The sequence below is a fragment of the Eriocheir sinensis genome, chromosome 27, assembly GCF_024679095.1.
Source record: "Eriocheir sinensis breed Jianghai 21 chromosome 27, ASM2467909v1, whole genome shotgun sequence".
Taxonomy (NCBI): Eukaryota; Metazoa; Arthropoda; class Malacostraca; order Decapoda; family Varunidae; genus Eriocheir; species Eriocheir sinensis.
This window is the reverse complement of record NC_066535.1, coordinates 15311932-15338377: the sequence shown is the minus strand read 5'-3', so window position 1 is coordinate 15338377 and position 26446 is coordinate 15311932. Positions and strand designations below refer to the sequence as shown.

At 43.0% G+C, this 26446-nt stretch overlaps 2 protein-coding genes across 2 annotated transcripts in view; both read right to left on the bottom strand.

Annotated features, from left to right (window-relative positions):
- Positions 1 to 434: 434 nt before the first annotated feature.
- On the bottom strand, positions 435 to 5916 carry LOC127004292 (glutamate receptor ionotropic, delta-1-like). Its single transcript, XM_050871854.1, has 9 exons — positions 5298 to 5916; positions 4700 to 4817; positions 3600 to 3767; positions 3005 to 3372; positions 2703 to 2940; positions 2301 to 2509; positions 2043 to 2138; positions 1373 to 1502; positions 435 to 668 (listed from the first exon to the last, which is right to left on the bottom strand). Exons 1-9 carry the CDS (start codon positions 5372 to 5374, stop codon positions 582 to 584), a joined length of 1491 nt encoding a protein of 496 aa, XP_050727811.1. The 5' UTR covers positions 5375 to 5916; the 3' UTR covers positions 435 to 581.
- Positions 5917 to 9605: 3689 nt separating this feature from the next.
- Positions 9606 to 26446, bottom strand: part of LOC127004291 (probable glutamate receptor) — a 35973-nt gene continuing 19132 nt past the window's right edge. Inside the window, exons 3-11 of the mRNA XM_050871853.1 lie at positions 17512 to 17599; positions 17036 to 17179; positions 16851 to 16941; positions 16123 to 16486; positions 13698 to 13915; positions 12843 to 13023; positions 12650 to 12749; positions 12199 to 12328; positions 9606 to 11636 (exon numbers count right to left, since the gene is read on the bottom strand). Of these exons, the coding sequence (XP_050727810.1) occupies positions 11541 to 11636; positions 12199 to 12328; positions 12650 to 12749; positions 12843 to 13023; positions 13698 to 13915; positions 16123 to 16486; positions 16851 to 16941; positions 17036 to 17179; positions 17512 to 17591 (1404 nt within the window). The 5' untranslated portion in view covers positions 17592 to 17599 and the 3' untranslated portion in view covers positions 9606 to 11540. The remainder of the gene's footprint in view (positions 11637 to 12198; positions 12329 to 12649; positions 12750 to 12842; positions 13024 to 13697; positions 13916 to 16122; positions 16487 to 16850; positions 16942 to 17035; positions 17180 to 17511; positions 17600 to 26446) is intronic.

Sequence of the window (26446 nt, the reverse complement as noted above, 5' to 3'; positions counted from 1 at the left end):
ATAAAATTGATTATAACAATCCTACATGGACGCATCCCACACACAAACTTGTCAGCCTCACACGTCTCTTTATCTCCAGACTCAGCTTGGAGCCGGCCACTAGTAGCCACGAGCCTCCTCCCAATCAATAACTGCCGCGCAAAACGAGTCCCCTATTAACGAATACTATGAAATATTCAGAGAAGAGCAAGACTTCTCAGGTACCGGAGCTTCTGTCCTTCTGTTGGCGGCTGACAACACTTAATTACCTTAATTACATTCTGCCCTTTCTTCTCTCTCTCTCTCTCTCTCTCTCTCTCTCTCTCTCTCTCTCTCACACACACACACACACACACACACACACACACACACACGATGACGTGACGTGAGGTAATCAAAAATATTTTCTCGAGACTCTGCACTTTAAATTTCATGTTTATTTAGGACAACGAAAGGTGACATCCAAAGGGTTCGCCGGTGAAACTAAAAAAAATCATAGGAAACCTCAGAGAAAAGTCAGTGAGAGGGAGGACTGGCGAGGCTGCATTTTCCTTGGTCCGCTGGTCGGGGAAGGAGGCGGTGAAGACGCCCGCCATCACGGCCTATAGTGTCCTGGGAATGAGGCTCATCTCCACGGCAAAGACAGACGCCGCCAGCAGGAGCCCGGCCCCGAGCAACACAAACAAACCCTGCAGGAGTGGAGGGCGGGGATGCAACACACGGCAATGGACCATCAGCTGTACTACCTAAGCTTCGTGAAGGATAATATTCGTGATAGGTAAAAAATAAAAAAATAAAGCAGGATATAAAATAATGCACAAACACGTATTAAAAATATGACCGAAACTACGGATGAGGGAGCAGATATCCTAACGACGATTAAAAATATATGAAGTGGATTAGGCCAGGGCATATTTCTGATGCGATGGGTGATAACAGATGGACAACCTGACTATAGATCAAAATATCCTACCTGTGACTTAAAAACTGTCAATAGAGAAGGACGTCACATACTTACGATACACTGTCAACGTAGGCCTACGAGGTGAGGTCAAATCAATGACTGCGATTATGAAGAAGAGCTGCAAATTATTTTGTGCACATGGAAACAAAAAGCCAACCTTACCAACCTCCTGCCTGTCTTACACTAAAGCCCTATTCACACTGTGCCGACCCTGGGCCACGACAACCTAGCGAGTCGGGGTGTGCGAGGTCTTGGGTGTGAAATACTGATGTGAAAGGGTCGCACATGGTCGGAAAGAGGTCTAGGAACGATCGCCGGATGCTGATTCGACACAGTGTGAAGGGGGCCTAAAAGTCGATGAGTTGTCGTGGTCCAGAGTCGGCACATTGTGAACGGGGCTTAACTCATGAGTCGTGCTGAGCGAGTTACCCAGAGGTTGGCGAGGGAGAGTTGCTCGGTGACTAAGACGGTGGAAGGGGAGAGGCGGCAGGTGGTGATGGCCGGGATCTCTTTCTTCAGCCAGTGCACGTACAGGCCGGACTCCACCATCACGCGGACCCTGCAGACGCCATAACACACGCGTAAAGGCACCTCGATTAATAACACCATTTGGCTTCCGATCTCACTTTAAATATGTTATAATCGAGCGATTTCAATCATCTTCCAAATTTCTGTACAAGCATCATCTGTACCACATAAAATATACCTGGATTTTTTTTTATGATTGGGGACAGGTGGCTTGCATGCACTTCTCAAGTACACAAGAGAACGGTACTTCTTCAGGAGTTACCGTAAACTAAACGAATGTCCGGTACACTCATTTGGAGGTGACCGTCTGCCCGAAAATGAAGCTGATGTATGTCTTTATTGGTTCAAGTGGAATGGAAGGCAACATCAACCACTCAACAAACAAGGCTATATGGACCAATATTTTTTTTTACAACAAAGGAGGCAGCTCAAGGGCACAAAAAAAGGAAACAATAATAAAAACAAAAGCCCGCTACTCGCTGCTCCTAAAAAAAAAAGAATCAAAAGAGGTGGCCGAAAGAGAGGTCAATTTCGGGAGGAGAGGTGTACGAGTGTTTGGGGTGACAGGAACCTTTGGTCGATGGCCGGCACGAGGGGGCTGCTCTTCTGGCCGATCATGCAGTGGGCGGTCGTGAAGAACGTCTGCCTCGCCTTGTAGAAGTCACATCTGTCTAATAATAACGATGTAATAATGCTGCATCAGGTCAAGTTTTCTTATGTTTTTTTCTTTCATATTCTTTTTAGAGCAGAGAGCGAGTTTTTTTTTTTTTTTTTTTTTTTTTTTTTTTTTTTGCTGAGAGCTCTCCTAAAAAAAAAAAAAAAAAACGACCGCTTCCCTCGCCTATACCCGCTCTTACTTGTCCTGAGGAAGTCCCCGGCTATCAAGAGGTCGAGGGTGAGGATCGTTTCCAAGATGGAGTATTTGTCCTGACGCACCGCGGTCTCAAGCATCTTGTGATAAACGGATGTGCTCTCGTACTTAATGCGGCCCACGGAGCTCAAGTCATACACTTCTCTCAGCTCTCCTGATTTCATTTTCTGTTGATGAAAATACAACACCAACGTCTGTAATAAATTATCAGACAAAAATAAAACATCAGGAAACAGCTTAGAGCCTGGAACGCTCTAGTCTCCCGCTCCATATAAGTAAGCAAATAAAACTTTGAAACGCAGCATCAACAAGAGTTAGGTTTCACAGATATTTAGTGTTGAAACCCGTGCACTAACTCACCGACATTGTGTCGGTCATTATGTTTTTTGGCGGCATGACGAGGGTGACGGAACGGTCGTCCAGCAGGTCCCTGAGAGTCTGGATGGGCTGCGGGATGAGGCGCACGGCCAGCAGGGAAGTGAGTGCGCTCGTGTAGCTCCAGAAGATCACGGCCGCCACCACCATCCACGAGCCCAGCACCGCCACCCCGCCGCGCCCAAACTCAGCTCTCCTAATGCCTATAATATTGACACCACGTTATATGTAAAGTCGGCATATTATCACATAAAACCACCAAACAAAAAATGCTGGGAAGGAGTCACAATGCGGGCCCATCATTCATTATTTTGTGTTTTTTTTTTCTCTCTCTCTCTGGGGATAATACAGACCAACCTTGATTAAAAAAGACCCGCACGTCCTGGAAGAGAACGCCTCCCAACCATTCCACGGAGACGACGCCTCCACGCTGGCGACCCAGCACCGCCGTGGCCACCCCCACCACCCCCACGGCCGCCGCCACCGCCGCCCACACCAGCCAAGTCAGCGGGTACAGAAAGCCCCATGGATCAATTTCTGGGACACCTTTGCTTGACAGAAGACCTCGGGCGTCGAAGAATAGAGACTCGGTAAAATCAACAACCTGAGCCCGGTCGTAGCTTACCCCGAAAGGCCCAAGGGCGATGTCGGCCTCCTGGTGGATCGGGAGAAACAAGTTTTAGCGATTCGACACCTTTTTATACTAAGTGTGCAATGGTCAACAATTGGTTTGCACGCTGCTTTACAACAATGTAATAAATGTGAGATGTATGGAGCAATCCTATATATTTCATTTATTTTCAACGTCACGGGCTCATCAAAATGTGTATCGGCACAATACACAACCATGTCCGCCCACGCCCACGGGCCGCTGCTCCTCACCTGGCGGTTCACCTGACCCACCATCCCCGACCAAGTGCCGTTGGGCCCCTGGGAGCCCCACGAACCGTCCGCCGGCGACACCACGTTGTACCTGTACACACACAGGAAAGACAACGTCACACCCACGCGCCACACTACAGGGACGCTCAAGATCCAGTCACGCTTCATCTACGGTCCGCTAAATAATGATTGCATGTATTTCAGTCGAGGTGAGCACACTGACAGTGACAGTCTAATGTCACTTCGCTTACACTCAGGCACCGTCCCCCCAAAGATGTCTCGGCCACAGCGGAAGCGGTTTTTCTTTGTCTGGAGAAACTTGATGAAAAACAAGCTTTTCCGTGTAATAATGTTGGTCTTGTATGTCGTCCGTGTTTCATCTTTATTTTTTGGAAGTATAATTTCTAAGGTGCCGATATTCCTGAGAAGGTATTGCAAGAGTTAACTTTCCCGCTCAGTGAAATGGTAAGTGTGTAGAACACTCCCTTTGTTTTACTGCCGCGCATCAGCGATTGAATCCATGCTCTCCTCCTTTTCCGATATATTTTTCCTTTTATTCGTTTAAAAGCATTATTTATCTATTTATTTTGTACGTTTGGCTCATGGCGCGGTAGGCTTTCTTGATGTGGCCTGGTGGTCTTGTTTAGCTCATGATGCCCCCGGAGCTCCACTTGATCCTCTTTAGTGAGTTTTGCTGAAGTCCGGGTTTATAGGTAATTATCAAGACAGCCTGAGGGTTGTCTCCGGCCACTTGGCGATGGCTGGAAGCTGTCAGCTTGTAACGACGGGCGAGACTTCAAACCTTGATCTCCACAACACCACGCCCACTAGCTGACCACTCAGCCACCGCCTCCCCAGATATCACTGTCAAAGCTGGCAAGGAGAAATTCCCACCCACACCCCCAGTGGCCTGATGCAACAAAGGCAGGGAATGAGACCACGCCACATTAACAAGAGCGTCTCTCGGCCCAAGGAGTGAGCGGAGAAAGAACGAACGGTGAGTTCCCCATGATGTCCTTAAACTCTCTGGTGCATGCCACCCTAAAGTCAAGAACGGATGGCGATATTTCTTACGTAAAGTTGAGTGTCTGAGCGAGGACCGTGAGCACGTTGCCCATGGGACCCATCACTTTCCGGCGGCCGTCAGCATCCGTAGTCACGACGGTGTGTGGCCGCCAGTGGACGGCCGCCACCGTCACCAACGCACCCTTTGGAAACCTGCGATGCAGAACGTGAATAACAGCTTTCATAGAAAATAAAGTTTTCCAAAATTGCCCGCCTTTACGACAGTCATCCAAGAATGTTATCATGGGTATTTAGTAACTCTGTCAATTCGTTTTTGAGATTGACAAAGGAGGAAAGTAGGAAAAACTAAACACACTACGTCTTATCCGAGCATCGAAGACTTATATATGAGACAAAGCATTGATAGCAGTGGTGTGTTGAAGTGAGCCGTGAGGTGAACACAGATCATTTACAGCTTAAGGTGTTTCAAGGGACGACGGTGGGGACATAGAAATTTTGAAGCACCAATGTATTCAAAGGGACAACGGTATAGTCAGGGAAAATAATAACTTATAGAAGTGACGGTGTTGAAGTAAATGAAGCTGACAGTCTTTCGTTCTCCTTCAATAACTGTGGCCCTTAGTCTCCGAGATCCAAAAGAGAAGACCTGTGCGGAGCCGATGGTGGTGTTACCTGAAGAAGGCCGAGTCCTGCGTCAGGCCGCGCACCACCTCAGGCTCCGTCAGCACTTCTGCCAGCGGTCGAACCATCGCGTACTGCACGTTCCTTGGTAGTGCTGGGGGAGACGGCCTATCAACACAACACACACACAAGGAAATAAACAAACAATTCAGTGTGCACAAAATGTCACACGTAGATTAGCAATATCATCCTTGAGGCGCTTGAGTGATTTGTATTCTGCCTTTAGTTTCTTTAATTCCAATGGCTTGTGCCCCGGCTCGACGCACCTGACACCCACGAGGGATAAATGTAAAAGCGTAACCCCATGCGAGGCCTCCGTCTGTGCTATGATTCAGGTCACCTAACAGTGGCATGACCGCTAACACATGGTAGTATCAAATGATCACTTTGGGCCAGCTCTACAGTCCGGTACAACATATTTGTACGCTCCCCAACCAAACACAAAATACTACGAAAATCTCTTGTATAGTGTTTGCCGTTGATATAAAAAGGAGGACATTTTAGGAAACAACACGGGAAATCTCTTTAGTATATGGTATTGAGTAGAAAATAACGGATCATTGTGAATATGGTTTGGTTTGGGCGCTGGTAATGACTGCGTGTTGAACTGTCGAACTGGCCCTTAGTGACTAGTGGAAACAAATGGAGTAACGATTTTATTACACTAAACATTTCGATGTTAGACAGTGCTGTAGAGTAGAAGCCACACAAACGTGAATTAAAATTGTGATTTGCTCGTGATGGCCTCCGTCTGCGATCTATGGAGGCTAGGTCAAGGAAAAGAAAATGACGAGCTAACTCTGATGCAGTCCAGAATACGAATGAAATTTGCATCACATGAACTCTACGCAAGTCTCTAAATTCTAAAACTAATAAGAATCGTTTTAAGTATCATTCAGCGACAAAAATAAGAAAAAAAAATGTATAGACAACATTAGTCACTGATCTCCATTTCAAGCAGATAACAGTATAGAATAAATATACAAATGCAGCCTGAAAACCTAACAAATTAAAACATCAATACATTTCTTAGCCTAGTTTAGGATTACCCCTTTTTTTCTGGCCCGCCGTATCTGAGTGTCTAATGCTTTGACAATATAAGAATCACGCGACTTCCTCCCTTCGCCCAGTACCAAGCACCCTGACGCGCCACGCCTGGAGCCTCAGAACTCCTCTACAAACGTACGAATCACCGCGCCCCTGCGAGATGCCAAACCTTCCCAGCTATAGGCGCGAGTCTCGGGTGTCTGCATATAACATTTCATTCCTTCCGAAACCCTTACGCTAATACGCTAATGACCGAGCCAGATAGTACATGGCGTGATGTTAACGACAAAGTTCGATTCAAGTTAACTTCTATGTTAAGCTAAAGCCTAGGATTATTTCTATACCAATCATAACAGCAAATACTAACTAAGCTTCCCCATAGCGCCTTGCCACGGCTGCGTCTGCCCACCTTTGGATGCAGGGTCGAGGCGTCTCTACATCCGCGGTCTTGGCTCCGGCTCATATATGTCACCTGTCAGCCGGTTCCGTTGCCCCCGCCCACACAAATCGTCACCTGTCATTGGCTGTCGCTAAGGACAACAGCTCAAGTCGTCTTGCATATCCAAACTGATCAGATCTTTACTCAGCTATTACGGAGTACATGTGTAAAAGGTGTCTCAGCCCTGTAACCCTTGGTAATCAGGATATTTTATTTTCTGCTAAATACTGGGCAAAATCCATTCTTTGACGAAAATTCCTCTAACACTGGGAAACGTCCATTCCAATTAGTTGAATAGTTTCTGGGATCCAGCCAAAACTATCTTCATCATTTTTCAGTTTACCTTTTCCTCCCGGTCTTGTCCTGGGCTCCACTAGTCATTTAATTATTACAGATGAGCATCTCTCATGAACTTGTGGTGGAAGCAATTCCTTCAAGGTTTTTTGTGCCTATCACCAAACCTGGATTTCATGTCCCCTCTTTGGCCTTAGTCCTCAGGAGGCTTGAATGTCTCAAAGGTTTCCCTCCGACTGTCCTTAAAACTTGTGCTTCTGCAGTGACACCATGTCGAGGGAAACTCCTCAGCCTCTTCGTATTAGCATCTATATTTCCTTCTTTCTGGATGCACACTTACATACATCTTTGTCCAGGAACAGTGACCGTTCTGGCCCCTAGAACCGGCACTAGCCTCAGCCTTGCAGCTCAGGATAATGGTTTAGGAAGGATGTTACGTTTGGGTAAAAAAACATACTTGCTTAAAGACAGACAACTATATATTTCAACTCAAAATCAATTCTGTATACATATGAGAAATTATAAGTGTCCGTGAAATTATATTTTCAAATTAAAATATCAAATCGTGTGTGACGAATACTGGAATCCTTATTTATTAGATTTTTACCTGTATTTTCTGTTAAAAAATCTATAATGATGATGATAATGATAATAATGGCAAAAATCAAACGTCACTGAAAGGAGAGCAACGCCCATTACTACACCCGGAGCCAGCCAGCCCCCCTCCCCTGCCTAGCCAATAATTGCCGAGCGAAATAAGTTAGTGCTTGAGGACGAATATGAATTATTCACAGGCGAACAAACCAACTCTAAGAGGAGGCTGTCAGTCTGTCTGTTACCGGAAAGTAATGCAGACAAGTCGACTAATTTCATTAACTTTTAACCTTTTCTAAGCTGCATCCTCTCAAAAAAATCGTTTCCTAATTATCACAGCCATTCAAGTCCTTCAACATTCCCTTCACCAGTTCTTTAACGTCATGGATAAGTGTGCCATGGTCTTCGCGCGGAAAAATCTGTGATGAGGGATCGTTATGTTGCCTTCATACAGATTTTGTCAATAATTACGAATTTTGCATCGCCTCAAAAATTTTCATAATACTTCACACGTATACTTAATGGCGGGGAGACCAACATTCAGTGCGAACATGCTCACATCAGGGCATCGGTCATCATGGCAAGCCGCCTCCCCAAGCACCGTCGGATAAATATTTCAATCTAACCTACAAGTCATTAAAGTTAAGAAGCAATTATTGTTGAAATGGACCAAGACCACGAAGAGCAGTGCAATATCAGGAGCTGCTGGCCCCTGCTTGCTGTGAATTATTGACCTAGAAGGGAAACCCCCTAAATAGCAACATCTGTGGTGGTGGTGATGGTTGCTCGCGAACACACACACACACACACACTGACAATCACGAGGTTTTTGGTTCATATCCCAACTCACCCTGAAGCATCACGTCACAGCCCCAGTTTAACAGTTTTTTATAGCTGTAACCCTTACTTCAAAAGAGATGGTACAGCAAACTCTTGTGAATACGATGAACATTGATTATAGAGAGAAGAGATGAAATTGAGACACACGTAAGATAAGATCGCCCAAAAGCTACATCAATAACAGAGGTTCATTGGATACATAATAAGCACAGTATATTTTTGGTAAGATACAGATACGATGACCACACAACATGACACACACACACACACACACACACACACACACATACGGAAGTCATAGTCAAAAATGCGTCAATATACATTTGAACAAATCATCAATTGTACCGCCCAATCAACATTACTCCTTCAGAACTAAATCTAACACCAAAGAAGACGGCAAGACTTGACCAACACCGACAATTTATATGAAAAAACACTTCCAAGCACTTAGAAATACAAATATGTCGGTGTGTACGGCCTTGCCACTGTTATAACGACATATCACGTAACTGACTGCTCTTTCGATCACCTCTTCGGATTCTTTACAGGAGCAGGGAGTAGCGGGCTTTTTTTTATTGTTGTTTCCTTTTTTGTGTGCCCTTGTGCTGTCTTCTTTGCTGTAAAAAAAAAAATACCAAGGCTGTCGTGCGATCGCAATTTGCATGACAATTAATAATATACGTGAATGTCCGGAGCCAACTACTTTTATCACACCTTGTTATGTAGTGTCTGTGGCTGCGTGGTAATAAGAAGTTTCCTTATCAGTAAACTTATATATTTACACCAGTCTTATTTGACACGTATGTTTGTTAACGTATTCGCAGCTTACAGGGTATACCGATTTTGTACTCTGATCAAGCCCCGGTCTGACGTCACAAGAACGGTCGCATTAAAAAAGGAAAGTCACAAAACAACAATCACATCTAGTTTCGCGAAGCTTATATTCTCTCTCTCTCTCTCTCTCTCTCTCTCTCTCTCTCTCTCTCTCTCTCTCTCTCTCTCTCTCTCTCTCTCTCTCTCTCTCTCTCTCTCTCTCTCTCTCTCTCTCTCTCAACCTGTCCCGTGAGAGGTTTTAAAATTTTCTTTCGTGTAACACCTGAAAGACCCTTTTATGAAACTGTCAAGAAATCCAAAGAAATACCAGACGACCAAATAATCCAAACAGTATTTTTTTTTTCACTAAATCAGTAACGGCTCATGGTCCTCACTGCTTGTCAATATAGTTTAGACCCATTAACGCCTACTTATACTTTCTTGCTTCCATTTTTTCCTGTGTGTGTGTGTGTGTGTGTGTGTGTGTGTGTGTGTGTGTGTCATAACCTTTGCAGTAGTATATCATCACAGGTTAACATTCAGCCCCTCAAAGCTCTGAATGTTTGTAATTCCATGATTCTTTTTTCATGTCTTTAAGTCTTTTCACATTTACCTTAAACTGGTCTTATCCTCAGTTTTTACGTTGACATCATAGGATTATTCGATATTGCCGGTTATCAACTTCTTGGCCACAAAACATACACCATAACACAGCACTTGTATTAACATCGATATGATAAAAAGAATCTTCGTGCATCCCAAAGGACCGTGCACGCCTTTTTTTTACAACAAAGGAGACAGCTCAAGGGCATAAAAAAAGGAAACAATAATAAAAAAAAAAAAAGCCCGCTGCTCTCTGCTCCTATACACATATCACACATAATCTTCACCCCACTTAAAATACTGATATCAATTTATTTATATTAATCTTTAGGGTAATATTTTAAGATCATCCATATCAACAAGTAGGACGAAATGTTGATCGTTCAAAGCTTCCAATGGCAGCCTCTTATACACGTCTGCTTCTTCGTAGGCCCTTGACAAGCGTTGCCAGATTATCGTATTCACCACATTGTATTTATAATTTTTAAGCCTCAAACTCTCTTCCCTACACAAATAACGAGAGAATATTACAGTTAGCGTTAAAACTGTTATTTACAGGTGTTTGTTTGTTTGTTTTTGCTATAGATATCAGTCAGAAACTACGAATATGCAATACGGTGTGTACGATAAGTTGGCAACGCTGCCCTTGACCCTTATCCTGGGCAGGTCTCACGGTCCCCCTTCTCCTATTATTTCACTGTTGCTGCAGGTCCTGGCTGAAGCATGACAGGGCCGTGTGCTTCATTCGCTACATAACCCAATTCGTTGACAGCTTTTACCTCCTCTATTATGAGAGGTTTTGCATCTCATAGAAATAAGTTCAAAAATAATAATGGGTTGCGATAATTTTACGATATAAACATCCCTTGCCATACGACATGAGCCTCCTATACGTAGTTGTCACGGATAATTTTGTAACGCATACATAATCAGTAAACAATCAAGAATTTCATCTCACCGAAATTCCCCCAGGACACCGATCAGTAACACCAGCACCCAAGAGATTTTCTTCCCCCTGGAGGACTTATAGTGAATGTTTTATGTCGACCTCTAAATCACCATTAAAGTTAAGAACCAATTACTTGCAACAGCATGCAACGCAGAACGCCAAAGAGACCTCTAGAACAAAACCTGAGTCCACATCAGACTTCTGCTTGTTGTTAATCATTTGGCTGATGAGAAAATATCAACCTAAATGGCTAACAACACAAGGCAACATCACTCACGTATAGATATTAAGAAAGCCATCAAGAAATACAGCTTTCCCGATAGATGCAATGATCACTGGAGCAGCCTGGACAAAGAGGTTGATCGAGCCAAAAACTTAAATGACTTTAAAGCTAAGTTTGATTGACTGAGACTCAGAGACGGGACCCCATTAGCATTGCTAATTTCCTCAATAGGTAAACACACACACACACACACACACACACACGATTATTGTGGAACACTCTCAAAGCGTGAAGGGTCACAAGCAACAAGAGGAACCATTCAGCGGCGTTAGGGAGGCAGGCTTCTGGTGGGTGTGGTGACTGCAGGAACGACTGGCGGCAGTGCTGATGGCCAGGGAGGGCGAGATCAGCGACGGGAGGAAACGCAAACTATCAGGGTCTGTTTTTTGTCCTTGGAGAAACAATTAACTCCAGGACGAAGACAGTCGTTGCCAGAATCAAGCCCGCCCCGAGCACCACGAACAGGCCCTGCAGGAGCAGTGGGGGAAAAGTTTGAAACATGTTTCAAAATGGAATTAACATGCAGATTGAAAATCCTAAGTGGAAACTGTTAGTTCTCACAATACTTGCATAGGTGATAATAGCCGCTAGATCAGTGGTTCTTAAGAACATAAGAACCTAGGGAGACTGCAAGAGCCTTTTGATGATCCCAGGCATTGGTCGGTATGGTCACATTTAAACAATGAAAAAAATTGTTGGTAAAATCTACGGCCATCATCCATTTTTATCAGTCCACCAGGTCCCGGCATTATCTGCTCAACAGACCTATTGACCCTGCACATAATCTGGGTCACTCCAGTGATATGGTGCACCGCTTCAGAACAATACCTCATGTCCACCATAATCATCAACTTTAAACTCCTCTCCTCTGTGAAACCGGCAGAGGGAAGAGGTGGATAACTCTTCGTTTACCTAATGACGATTCCTACTCTCTGAAAATTAACACAAAAACTTTTTTGAAGACCAAACTCCTGGTCCATATTCACGTGAACCAACAACGTTATTTCAAGAGTCGTGCTGAGCGAGTTACCCAGAGGTTGGCGACAGAGAGTGGCTCCCTGACCAGGACGGTGGAAGGGGAGAAGCGGCAGGTGGTGATGGCCGGGATTTCGTTCATCAGCCAGAATTCATAAAGACCAGACTCCACCACGGCGCGCACCCTGCAGGCAACGAGGCACTCACGATATAGTGGGAGGTGCTGCCAGGAGCCAGGTTATGCATGTTATCCCCTTTCGTCACTACGAATTATGAGATCAAAACAAGTCAACTTTATTTGACTACTTGTAATATCTATATCGTGAAAGTAAAAACACATTAAATAGTTAGATTATGCAAAACAAAGTAATGCTACAGAAGAGTTGGTTTAAGTGGTGCACTGAAAGGCTAGAGCACCCACACACCAAAGAAGGTTCGTGTCCTATTAGACAGCAAAGAACGTGAATATGTACAAGTCCTAACGACCCATGTGGTAAATGTCGGACCTGTGGTTGATGGCTGACACAAGCGGACTTTCACGCTGGGCGATCATGCAGTGGGTTGTCGTGAAGAAGGTCTGTCTCGACTTGTAAAAGTCACATTTGTCTGAGGGCGCAAAAAAACACACATAATTAAAAGTTTAGTTTTCTTTTCTCATGCATTACAAACATCCCAACGGCAAAGCCCACAGGTTCTTACTTGTCTTGAGGAAGTCACCGGCTATCAAAAGGTCGATGGTGAGGGTAGTGTCCATTAAGGAGTAGCCGTCATGGCGTACTACAGTCTCGAGCATGTCACGGAAGGCTGAGGTGCGCTCGTATCGGATGCGACCCACATAATTCAGTTCATGCAGCTCTTTCAGTTCACCGAATGTCATTTGCTGTGTACGCGATTCAAGATACAGTAAGAAAACTTATCTGAAAATTAGCTTAAAGTCAGAAAGAAAACAACTGAGGCTGAAAAAATAAGAGATACACAATGACTAGAATGTTTGGTGAAGACAAATAGTTAACTCAGCCCGTCCTTACTCTGCCTGTCGTTTGAATGCCTTTTCAATCTTCTAAACGGTCACTGAACTGAATATAGCCATGAAGAGATTAATATTAGAAGAGGTGGCCGAAGATAGAACACAAACGGGACAAAACGTGAACAAAGCTTTGTCTTGGAACTAAAAAGATTAACAAGCTTAACAGGGTGGGGGTTAGAAGTCTTGCCTGTTCTGAGTTCTACAAGGTCTCCATGAATGTATAGAGCGGGCAACGGAGGCGCACAGTTACCAGGGAAAAATAATGACAAGGGCGTCCTTGGGGACTCTGATCCCCGACCCAGCAATCCCTGTATTACCCCAGACACCGGAAGAACAATTATGTTATATTTCTACAGATGTGTTTGTAACGAGACCGGTAGTTATACTTCCATTAAAGAATAAATATGGCCCCTGGAAAAGTGTTCTCCGTGTGATAGTCGATTAACTACACGACCCTACAAAGCTAACAAAACAATAACTTTTACATAAATATATGCGGTAATCAATCGAGAGGTTTCCTTACTTACCGAAATAGTGTCCGTGATAATAGTCATGGGAAGCATAATTAGATTCACTGAGGTGTCGTCCAGCAGGTCCCTGAGAGTCTGGATGGGCTGCGGGATGAACCGCACGGCCAGCAGGGAGGTGAGCGTGCATGTGTAGCTCCAGAACACCACGGCCGCCACCACCACCCACGAGCCCAGCACCACCACCCCGCCGTGGCCGAGGACGACTTCCGTAAACCCTTAAATTTAATGTTCACTTGTTTGAATAAGTATCATGTGTCAGTATATATACGGACGTGGTACTGAGGGGATGGATCGGGTGGTCCGTATATATACGGACCTGAAGGGGTTAACATGAAAAAGCACTTTCAGGAGAAAAATAATTGGTATGACAAAGGAGTACAGCGTATTCGCCGCCTTAGCACCACAGTAGGCTTCCTTCAAATAATAGATAACATTTTTTTTTTAGTAGTCCCCACCCAACTTTAAAAATCCATCCGAGTTTGCCTGCCTCATACCGGGCTATGCCTCATTCATCGACGTCCCCTACTGTTAATAATTTTCATTCGTGTTTTAGCAGATGTGATATATGCCTTATATACACTTTTTTTTTGTGTGTGTACTTTCCAAAACAATCATAAGAGAGGTATCTAGACACATCCTGGAACAAAATGCATCTCAACAGAGTAGGAAGTGCAATGCATCGTTTTTTTAACGGAAATTTACTTGGGACACATCTTTCGTTTGTTTGTTTGTTTTTCCTTAAAAGGAAAGAAATATGGGTTCTTATAAGTCTCTTCGTGTGTAGTTTATAAGCAGCCGAAGCCGAGAAAGTACAAAAACACAAGCAGCACATGACAGCTTGAACTTGTTTTGGGGTGAGTGGACGAAAACTAACTATCGTCCCCAGCCCAACTATAAAATTCTGTTACGCTGTGTTTCCCTGTAACTCTACTCCCATGAATAACTACTGGCACGGATAAGCTAAAGCGGTACGCAACTACAAGCAGACTAGTACCAAAGCACCGGCTCATCGCTTCCAATAAAATGTTCCCTTCCCATTATTTACATCTATGGAAAGAGATAAAAAGCATAACAAAAAACAAAAGCGCGCTAAGTGCTGCTCCAGTGAGAGTTAAGAATGAGGCCAAAGGAGAGATCAGTTCCGGTTGGAGAGGTCTTTTCATACTCACCTCACTAGAAAGAGCTTAAGTCGTAAACAGGAGGAAATACAGACGAAGGAAGGCTGTTCAGGAGTTTAACAGTGAGAGGGATGCATTAAAGGAATGAAGGTGCGGGTTCACTCTTGCAGAACGAATTTGGATAGTATTGGGATGTGAGAGAGTAGAAAGCCTTGTACAGCGGGGCCGCGGGAAGGGGGAAGGCTTGCAGTTAATAAGTTCAGAAGAGCAATCAGCATGAAAGTAAGAACATAATGAGTCTGCAAGAGGCCGGTTGGCCTATACAAGGCAGCTCCTGTACTCTAAACCCCACCTTACCTCGTAGGTAGAAGAGAGAGAGAGAGGCAACACTGCAGCAGAGTTTAGGAGGTAGAAGATTGTCAATAAGAGGAGAGTTGATGAGACGAAGAGCCTTTGACCCCACCCTATCTAGAAGGACTGTGAGTGGAATCCCCCCCAACTGAAATGCATAGCTACTCCATACGAGGGTGGGCACGGCCAATAACAAACAAATAGCATATGGGAGGGAAGAAAATTGGTGGAGACGATACAGAATGCCTGACTTTGAAGAAGCTGACGAAGCATAAGATGAGATGTGAAGTTTCCAGTTACGATTTTGAGTTAAGGATAGACCGAGAATGTTTATTGTGGAAAAAGGGGACAGCTGAGTGTTGTCAAAGAATAGGGGATAGGTGTTGGGAAGAGTGTGTCGAGTTAACAGTTGGAGAAATGGAGTTTTAAGATACTGAAAGATAGTAAGGTCAGAGGTTAAGCGTTCTGCAGCGTCTAGCCAAGTTATGCAACACCTGGAGGAAGGGTTTTCCGTTAAAGGATATTGAGTAGTGCAGCGTCATCACCGTAGGAGTGGATAGGGCAGTTTGTTTTGGAAAGATTATTAATGAACAATAGAAAAAGTGATGGAACAGAGCCCTGAGGAACACCGCTGTTGATGGGTTTAGGGTTTGAACAGTGACCATCTACCACAGCAGAGATAGGTTGACCTGAAAGGAAACTAGTGATAAAAGTACAGAGAGAGGGACAGAATCCGTAGTAGGGCAGTTTAGGAAGCAAAGATTTGTTCTTTCGAGATGTATAAGACTAAAGCCAAAGTTTCACCGAAACGGCAATAAGGATGACCAAGAGTTAGTTACGAAACCAAAATCATCAGTAGAGCGGCCATTGCGGAACCCGTACTGGAGATCAGAAAGAAGGTCAGAAGTGGATAAATGCTGAAGAACTTTTTTGTTAAGAATTGTTTCAAAAGCTTTGGAAAGACAAGAAAGCAAAGCTATAGTACGGTAAACCAAAGCTATAGGACTGGAGACAATTACCTTGATTCAAGAGGACGCGCACGTTCTGTAAAATCACCTTTCCTGCCCAGCCCAGAGAAACAGCCTGTCCAGGTCGGCGGCCCACCATCGCCGTGGCCAGCCACACCACGACCAATGCCAACGACAACGCCACCCACACCGACCACGTCAGCGGGTACAGGAAACCCCAGGGATCGATTTCTGGGATACCCTTCCTTGACAGGATCCCTCGAGCGTCGAAAAACAAAGATTCGGTAAAGTCTACAACTTTTGTTCTACTGTACGTGATTCCGAAAGGCCCAAGGGCGATGTCGACCTCCTGTGACACAAAAGGGAAATCAAGATTCAGAAAAAAAATAATATGAAAATAAATATGAATATTATGAATAATATGAATAATGATAAAATCTATCACTGAGTCAATTATACAACTCGATATTTCCTTACTTCTCAGGGTAATATTATGATGATATTTATTTAAGCAAAAAGAAATGTGGATTCTTATAGATCTCTTTGTGAGCAATTTATAAGCAGATGAAGCAAACAAAGTATAAAACCCTAAGCAGGGCGCGGCAGCTTGACCTTGATTTGGGGCAAGTGGACAGACGCCACGCCACGGCCTCACCAAAGTACTGGCACAAAACACAAAGTATCGGCCACGCCCACGGGCCGCTGCTCCTCACCTTGCGGCTCGCCTGACCCACCATGCCCGACCAGGTGCCGTTGGACCCCTCGGAGCCCCACGAACCGTCTGCCGGCGATACCACGTTGTACCTGCACACGCACACACACAAGAAAGAGAAACTATCACACCCAGTCTTCGGCCTATATCACCCTAAATTCAACAGCAGGAGGTGAAGTTCCTTACGTGAAGTTGAGTGTCTGAGCGAGGACCGTGAGCACGTTTCCCATGGGGCCAGTCACCTTCCGGCGGCCGTCAGCGTCCGTGGTCACGACGATGTGTGGCCGCCAGTGGACGGCCGCCACCGTCAGCAACGCACCCTCGGGAAACCTGCCGTGCATGACAGCTAATGCCAGTCTGAGATTACCTTAGCTGACTACACCTTACGCTAACGAACTCGACTCAGGTACATCATAAATAAGCCTGTGCTGGCTCACTCCCCCCCCCCCCCATCAGACTCGGATATCATACCGCCGCTAGAAAATCATTCACTCATGTTATATGTGATAAAATCCGTTCAGCTTAAAAAAATAACCTTTTTCATGACCTCTAGTTGAACGTGAAAACAATCACATATGTAATCATGCAAGACCAAGCAAAGGCACTGCTTCTGACAAGTCTGATATAAAAAAACACCAGTACTAAGGAGACGATCGTGTTACCTGAAGGTGGCCGGGTCCTCCTTTAGACCACGCACCAACTCGGGCTTCTCCAACAGGACCTGTGCCAGCGGCCGAGCCATCCTGTGTTCTGGTTTAGGATGCAGGGGAGCGTCAGAACTCGCACGCAGCTAGAGAATAAGTTGTGCATGCAAATACGTATATTAACCATCCAACAAACCAATTACATCAAGAGTCTGTTTCAGTGATATAAAAACACCGATTATTAGATCCTATCTCGGACATCCATCCTTTAGGCGGATAAAACTTATTTACTGACTCACAAGGAAGCCTCAATATGGTCATGCAGCCGGGAACACAAACCTGTTGACTGTGATGGCTGTCACCACGCCCCGTTACAATACTGTCTTCTCTGTGAATGCCATAGTAATGTACCTTTGCCTATAAATATGCCTATAAACTATCAGCCTCATCATGAAGTTTACACTGCTTCTAGGCCTTGGGTATCTACTCCATATTTCAAGCCTGCCCTACGTTTGAAAGTCTAAATACTGAACGATGTAATACTTCTGGCTGAAATGTAAAGGAGGAAAGTTACAAGTTGTTTTGGCTTCCAATGAACAACAAAGTGTTAAAACAATGGATGATAAAGACTGGTTTTACTAACGAAACCATGTCTCCTCTCCTTCTGGACGAACTACTTGTCTGTTGCCATGTATGTATTCCGTAAACCTAAAAAACTCTTGGAAAATTTAAAGAGCGGAGATCAAAACAAGAGTGGAAATAGTTGTGAATGTGCTAACCCACGCGGTCGCAGGCGGTGTATCAGCCCCAAAAATCATGTGTCTCAACACCGCTGAGACTAAAATCCCCATGTTCACGGCAGTGTTTGGGCTCTTTCCCACGGGGGGACGGAGGCCTCGCCCTCCTCGACCCGCCTCAGGAACACTAGAGGACCTAACCTCTGGAGGTCCAGCCCTTACCATCCCCCAGTGTTTGCACATGTTTATTTCTGAGGGCTACACATTTCATCACTATTTCCCCACGTGTTTTGATCTCCGTTCTTTCCTACGATGTTCCAAGATGTTTGAAGGTTAGTGGAAGAAACATATGACGACACCAGAGTATTTGGTGAGGTAGAAAACGAGATATGGGCACGTTCATGAAGTAGTGGTAGTTGTGTGACCGTGCAGCGTTGCCTACCTCCAGCTGCAGGGAGTCAAGGAGTCTCTGCGTCCGCCACAATGGCCCGCCTCATATATGTCACCTGTCAACCATAGACAACCCAGCCTCACCAGCCTTCTCCCCCCCCACCCCCCACCCACCCCCTTCCGTCACCGGCTGTCAGTAAGACCACCGCCCGAACGTGTTGAAATTGTCGTGCATAAATCAATGAGGACGTGATGATCAATGCACGAGGGAACCACAAGCGCCTCTCCATTGTATAATCATGGAAGGGCTCGAACACTGATCCAAAGTGAGGCACTGAGTATGGTTGTGACACTCTAATTTGTAATGTATATATGTAGTTATGACAATGTTTAAATGACCATATAGAAAATGAACAACGAACAAATACTCTAAAAACAGTTCCGCGGTGGCGAATACGAATTCAAGGCGACGAATAGGGGAGTAGTTATCTTCATACGTGTAGATGTCTTTATAACATAAATAAATAAATAATCCTTGCTCGGTCTTGCGAACATATGTGCGTGGCATCTGTAACGAAATAGAAACAAATAACGTAGATAGGCTACAAGTTTTTCAGTGCGGAAGCATGATTTGCTTTCTATGGGATAAAGTGGACCAGTATTGCTCCACTTTACCCCAAGAAAAAAAATTGCGTAAACAGAATTAACTGAAATCTAAAATACTTCACGTTTCATGATATTGACTGCTTATGTTAGCAATATTACCACTGTTCTTTAGAAATAACCACAATAAATAACTTAATGTCACCAGAAAGGCATCTAAATTTCAAGTGTTACAAAAGTCTCACCTTAGATCCCTTCAGTGAAAATCAAGCTTCATTTCAGTTATATGCAGACGGGGCGTCCTTTCAGTACCAAAGCTTGTGGGTAACTGACGTGATGTTACAGAAAGCTACTGCAGCTGCTGTCTGAAATTTCGTACCACTGGTTCTGGCGGAAAACCCAATGGTCCACTTTGCCCCAGTGGTCCACTATACCCCCAGAGGATGTAGCCACCACATATAAGGAAAAGATATCTGTATTTGGATGTATTTGGATGTTTAGACCCCAATACAATGAAAAAGATGCGTTTTGTCAATAATGTCAGCAGGTGGCCTCGCGTGTCCTAGATGGACATTGTAGATAATTTACTTCATAGCAGAGCTTTACCACACATGAGGGAACGAGGGCAAAATAGAGGCTTCTTTGTATGATTTTTTTAGTGATGTGTTTTATTGATAGTGTTCTCTGCTTCAATGAACGGCAAAGCCCTGCTACATGGCAAGGCACGTCTTTAGTGTGTGTGTGTGTGTGTGTGTGTGTGTGTGTGTGTGTGTGTGTGTGTGTGTGTGTGTGTGTGTGTGTGTGTGTGTGTGTGTGTGTGTGTGTGTGTGTGTGTGTGTGTGTGTGTGTGTGTGTGTGTGTGTGTGTGTGTGTGTGTGTGTGTGTGTGTGTGTGTGTGTGTGTGTGAAAATCACCTGTTTGTTTATTCCTTAGCCAATCTAGAAATCCATGTGTCCCAATCTTAAGCCTTTATACATAAACCCTTGCCCTGAGTGGATGGACACAACCCATAGCTGATACTAGGGTTCAAGTCCTGCCTCCCGCTACAAGCTGTTAATTTTCAGTCACCGCCGAGTGGCCGAAGACTATCCACAAGCTGTCCTGGTGACTTCCTATCAACCCGGACTCTATCGAAACTCTATTAAGAGAGTAAAGTGGAGCTCCAGGGGGCAGCATGAGCCAAGCAAGAATGGCGCCGCTATAAAACACTTGCCTGCGCCACTAACGGCCTCGGGCCGACCAACAGGCCCCATCGAGAAGCCTACCAGAGCTATAGCCCAAACATAAAATAAAAATATATGTTTCAAATTACTCTTTTCTAAAAGGGTAGGACATCTATTTGGTGATAGGTTACTCCGAACACCAGGGGCTGGTCATCGCTCCGAAGGCTGGTGAGTAAGGACAAACGTTGCTCGTGTTCTGAAAGGTAAAAGAGGTTGCACGACACACTAACTGAATGCCTTTTTCTTCAGGGAATGGCAGGTTGCTACTCATTACGACACCATCTATGGTCAGTATTATGAGACAGTTTCGCTTCTCACATCAGCTATTTCCAAAGGTCAAAAATGGGGTCACTCGGGTTCTAATGAGTGTTTCTTCAGGTTCATGGTATAGACGAAGAGTCACACTACCACCAGGGTCATAAAACTACCCCTGGAAATCTTCACAACTCCTACGAAAGCCTTGTCAAATATGTGTTCTTGGGCGGCGAGATGTCTCATAATACAAGCCTACATGTTTACCGAAAGCCCTTCATATTAATTATATTTTGTCTGGATTTTATTATTGTTGTTGTTGTTATTGGTTAGGTTTCCACTAATTGCTTGTCCCATATATATGTATTCCTCTTCAATCTTAAGTGTATCGTTCCCGGTAATTATTAATTGTCCAGTCAATTGATACTTAAACAGCACTTCATTTTTTTTTTATTCATTTTCATACCTATTCCCGCGGACTCTCTCTCTCTCTCTCTCTCTCTCTCTCTCTCTCTCTCTCTCTCTCTCTCTCTCTCTCTCTCTCTCTCTCTCTCTCTCTCTCTCTCTCTCTCTCTCTCTCTCTCTCTCTCCACTCTTCCATGTTTAATTCCTGCCATTAATTCCTTGTTCGATGTTTGCCAGCATGAGTGGTTGGTCTATTTGCCATTAACACCCGATGGAAGGAGTTAAATCTTGATGGCTGAATCCCTTTTCGATGCGAGGAAAAATGTGGATGAAGGAGGTTTCTTCTCTGAACAGTTCAATCAGGGAAACCAAACTCCCTCCAGTTTATAATATACTTATCACATATTTCTTAATGTGCAAAGTGTATTTCAGTCAACGTCAATATTTATTTTTGTAATATGGTATTGTTGGAGAAAATTTGGAGCAACGAGATAATGGTATACACGATAAGGAGTAAGCTTGACATGTATTGCTTGAAAATGTGCCAAGCCGTTATAAAAATGGCGTCTTGCAATGCTCACGGTGAAACTCTCCTATGTATCGCAGTCTGCACCCGCTTACTACCAATATGGACCAAAATCCAGAGACCTAACACTGGTATACACACACATACACCAACGCAATTATGAAAAAAATAATACGCCAACTGGAAAGTGTTCAGTTTGCCTGTTAAATATACAAAGCATGATGAACAGGCAACTTCACGGAACTAAACTTCAGCGTGCAGAAATAAAAAACGCAGCTCCCGAGACTATTCCATAAGACACAAAGCTGCCGATACGGGGACTTGACATGCGACTTCCCTGTCCGCCTCCTTTCATTAAATGCAAGGCAAATTGCAGCCATCTATCTATTTCAGTATGCGACAACAACGCTTCCAGTGTACTGAAAGACCCCAAGGATCTGACACTATCAAACAAATGCTCAGGAAATTAAATAAACGCTGCATATCTCATTATTATTATTAGTGTGTGTGTGTGTGTGTGTGTGTGTGTGTGTGTGTGTGTGTGTGTGTGTGTGTGTGTGTGTGTACTATGACCCAAAAGTTAAGACTCCCAGCTCCCTAACGCACAATTGAAATGATCCTTTCTTCTTTTATGGGTCGAGTAGCCGTAATATATCATCATGTTTCAATCCTCTAGCGCGTGCATCATAAGTGACTACCAATCTTTTTTTTAGCTCCATGTAAAAGCACGTGTCATGATATTACGTTGATGCTATAAATTATGCCAATCAAAATTTCACAAACTTCATCATCAAAGTCAAACACTTTTTTTAGGGTATAAAATACAATATCTACATAAATGAATTTCTGCAGGATGATAATGAGGATATCAACTAAGGTTACGTTATTCTCTTCACTATAATTAGTGTGCAGGAGGCCACAAGATTTCCACGGATATCACTGCTGTATCGTGTGTCTAATAATATGTTTATGCATGTACAAAAACACTGCACTATATACGCCAATAATGTGATCACGTAGAAGTAAAAGCTTTTAAAATTCATATTTCAATAATTCCTGATACCAGAAAAAATAACTTCACGAAAAGGGCGCCTTTATACTCAGGCCAAAATTAAATAATAAGAATCTAATAGTCACTCAAAGCCCGAGTCAGAGAATCCAAGAATGAGATACATTGGTAGACAGAGCCGTATAGCAAGAGGATCCCTTACAGCGACGGCAAGCACTAAATAAAGTACTCGGTAAATAAGAAAAGAATACGATGTCATCATTATCGATGGACCCATTCTGCGTTCGAAGACACTGCTAAGGAGAGTCATTCATCCTCGCCCCCCTCGGTACTCCCTCACACTACTAGACAATTAAAACATGGGACTTCATTCATCACTTTTGTGAGAACTCAGCTGAATAACGTGGATTCTGAATGTCCACAGAGCCCATCTCAGAACACGACATAATAGTGCCACTACTTATTACATAAAGACGGGGGAGGGGGACAGCTGCCTGACGGCATTCGTTGTTACGAAATTTATTACTAAACATACTTTACGAGCCACACTGACACCACTCAATGAATCCCTGATGGCCGACCCACGACGAGCGTGAATAGAAGGAAACATTGATGGCACATGTCTCACCTCTACAAGACGCCAACACACTCACGCCGGCAATATCCCTCAAGGTCGACATTTATCACCGCATTAAATGCATGCCACGTCCTTCCCCTGACGCCCGCGGTACTAAGGCAGAACACTATTCCGCAGAATGTTGACATATACATTATTCGTCCCCTCATCTGCCATGTGACAGAGTTAAAGCTCCCATAAATGACGTGTCTGCGATGAACAAAGACGCCCAGTGTTTGATGAGGGGCCAGCAGGCGAGGGGAGCCACGAGTCATTACTGTGCCTGGGAAGGGTATTGAGCTTGTTCATGCCAAGCGGCGGCGAGCAGCGCAAGGGCGGCGTGGCGGTCCGTCCTACACCTGTGCACTCCTTCAGCTCTCCAGGCCTCTGAGGTATGTGCGGATACATCTCTTGCCTTTAAATACGTGATTATTTTTACCATTACACCAAGAGGAAGACTGGAGCGTTCATTTCTTGGCGCCGCTACTGCAGGGTTGGTTATATGGCGCAAGGAAAATTGGACACCTCTCTCATGCAAAATCTAACATTCGTCAACAATGGAATGAAAGATGCAAAATGAGGATGTCTGACAACAAACCGGAAATCTATTACTCATACGATTATCAATTTTATGCAAGAAAGTAATAATGATGACCTGCAATTTTTGTTTCTGTCATTTGCAAGTGTAGTAGACTGTTATACAGCCACCTTCAATGAGATGAGGCTGTATTTTGCTGCTGCCGCTGCTGCTGCTGTAGTAGTAAATGTGATAGTTAAAATTATAGTATATATAGAATTTCTTCTTTAGTGTAAATCTATAATAATAATAATAATAATAATAATGATAATGATAATGATAATAATAATAATAATAATAATAATAATAATAAAAATAATACGAATAATAAATGCAATAATATTCACCATAATTATATCACTATAATATTTCCTTATATTTATTAGATTCATTATTATTATTATTATTATTATTATTATTATTATTATTATTATTATTATTATTATTATTATTATTATTATTATTATTATTATTATTATTATTATTGTTATTATCATTACTATTATTACTATTATTATTGTGTGTATGTGTGTATGTGTGTGTGTGTGTGTGTATTATTGTGTGTGTATTATGTGTTATTATTATTATTATTATTATTATTATTATTATTATTATTATTATTATTATTATTATTATTATTATTATTATTATTATTATTACTGTTATATTTTCAAAGTTGATATTTCATCATAATCATAATCGTGATTGCAAATACACACACACACACACACACACACACACACACACACAGCAAGGTGGACACGCTGCACTGTGCGTGGCGGCGTTCAGGCCGAGGCTCCCGGACACGTCACGGGACACCGGCAGGGCAGGGCTTGTTGATTCACGAGCTTCACCTTTAGCTCTTATTCAAAGTTAAAAGGTAATTAATTGAAGGAACAGGTGAAGGCTAAGGAGGTGGGCCGCGGCGGGGGTTCGAAGACGATAATGAATATTTTGCTAGTGATTAAGTTTTCATCGACGTGCTTCGTGGGCCGCCTAATTATCACGGCTCATTAAAAAACATGGAGGGCTAATGAGATACACATGTGTGTGTGTGTGTGTGTGTGTGTGTGTATTATATATATATATATATATATATATATATATATATATATATATATATATATATATATATATATATATATATATATATATATATATATATATATATATATATATATATATATATATATATATATATATATATATATATATATATATATATATATATATATATATATATATATATATATATATATATATATATATATATATATATATATATATATATATATATATATATATATATATATATATATATATATATATATATATATATATATATATATCAGAGAGAGATAAATAGATAGATAGATAGATATATATATATATATATATATATATATATATATATATATATATATATATATATATATATATATATATATATATATATATATATATATAGATATATATATATATAGACACACACACACACACACACACAAGCATACACAAGGTCTGCCATCAAAATAAAGCGGGGCTCCATATCGTCGCCTCATGTCACTCACTTATTTCTGTTTATTCACCGTCATTCAGACAGCTTTCATCGGCGTGTTCCCCCAAAGAATCAGTTTTAGACAATAACGTAAGGATGCTCTAATGGCTAATCGAGGACTGTGTAAATCCACTTTCACGTATGATGGTAGCGGACAGGCGAACAACGAAAGCATTATCGCCCTCTTTGTTGCGTAGATATTGGGTCCACCAAAAGAGTGTGACAGAAATGACGAACATAACCAAGTCTGGCAACACTTGAGTGATGGAGGCGATAACAACCACTGCCAGACATCAATCCGTGACACCGTATGCGTGAGGACCGACGATAACGCTCATCATCTCCCAAACAACGTGACTAGTGGTGTGGACTCGTAGTTTTTCCTCACATAGTGATTGCTGTCCATGAGTGTTGAAGTAGGCGCATCAGTACACTATATATCGTTGCTGTGCTATTCCTACAGTGAAATGAAGTTGTAATCAATAGGCAGTACTCAAGAATGTCTGCATGACAACAGAGTGCAGTGCTTTCCCCAGGCTTTACATTCCAGGCGTACTCTTGTGAATAACTATTGTGAATTCTTAAACATAATTTGGCTTTTACTTACGCATCTAAAAAAAAAATTCGCAGGCACGTAATACATGTGATAAAATACTGAGCTAGCTAACACTACACACGTGGAACATCAAATCATCGTCCACTCACACATCTGTTTGCCAGGAGTGTGTGCGCAGCCAAGGCAAGACCCACCCCGGCACCACGGCCCCGCGGGTCACAGCGAGCGCACTGATTGTTGCGTCGTGGTCACTAACACCACTAAGTTCGATGTATGCTCAAAAGTATATCCGTATGGCATTCTCTACATCAGAAAATGTACAATTACATTTAAGAAACTACATAACAAAAATATATACAAAAGAAAGTTCTGTATAATATTTCGGGTGCATTACACATTACCAAGATTTTTTTTTTTTTACAAATATTTTAGAAAATAATGATTCCTTTCTTTATGTTGTATCTAATTGTAAATATATATATATATATATATATATATATA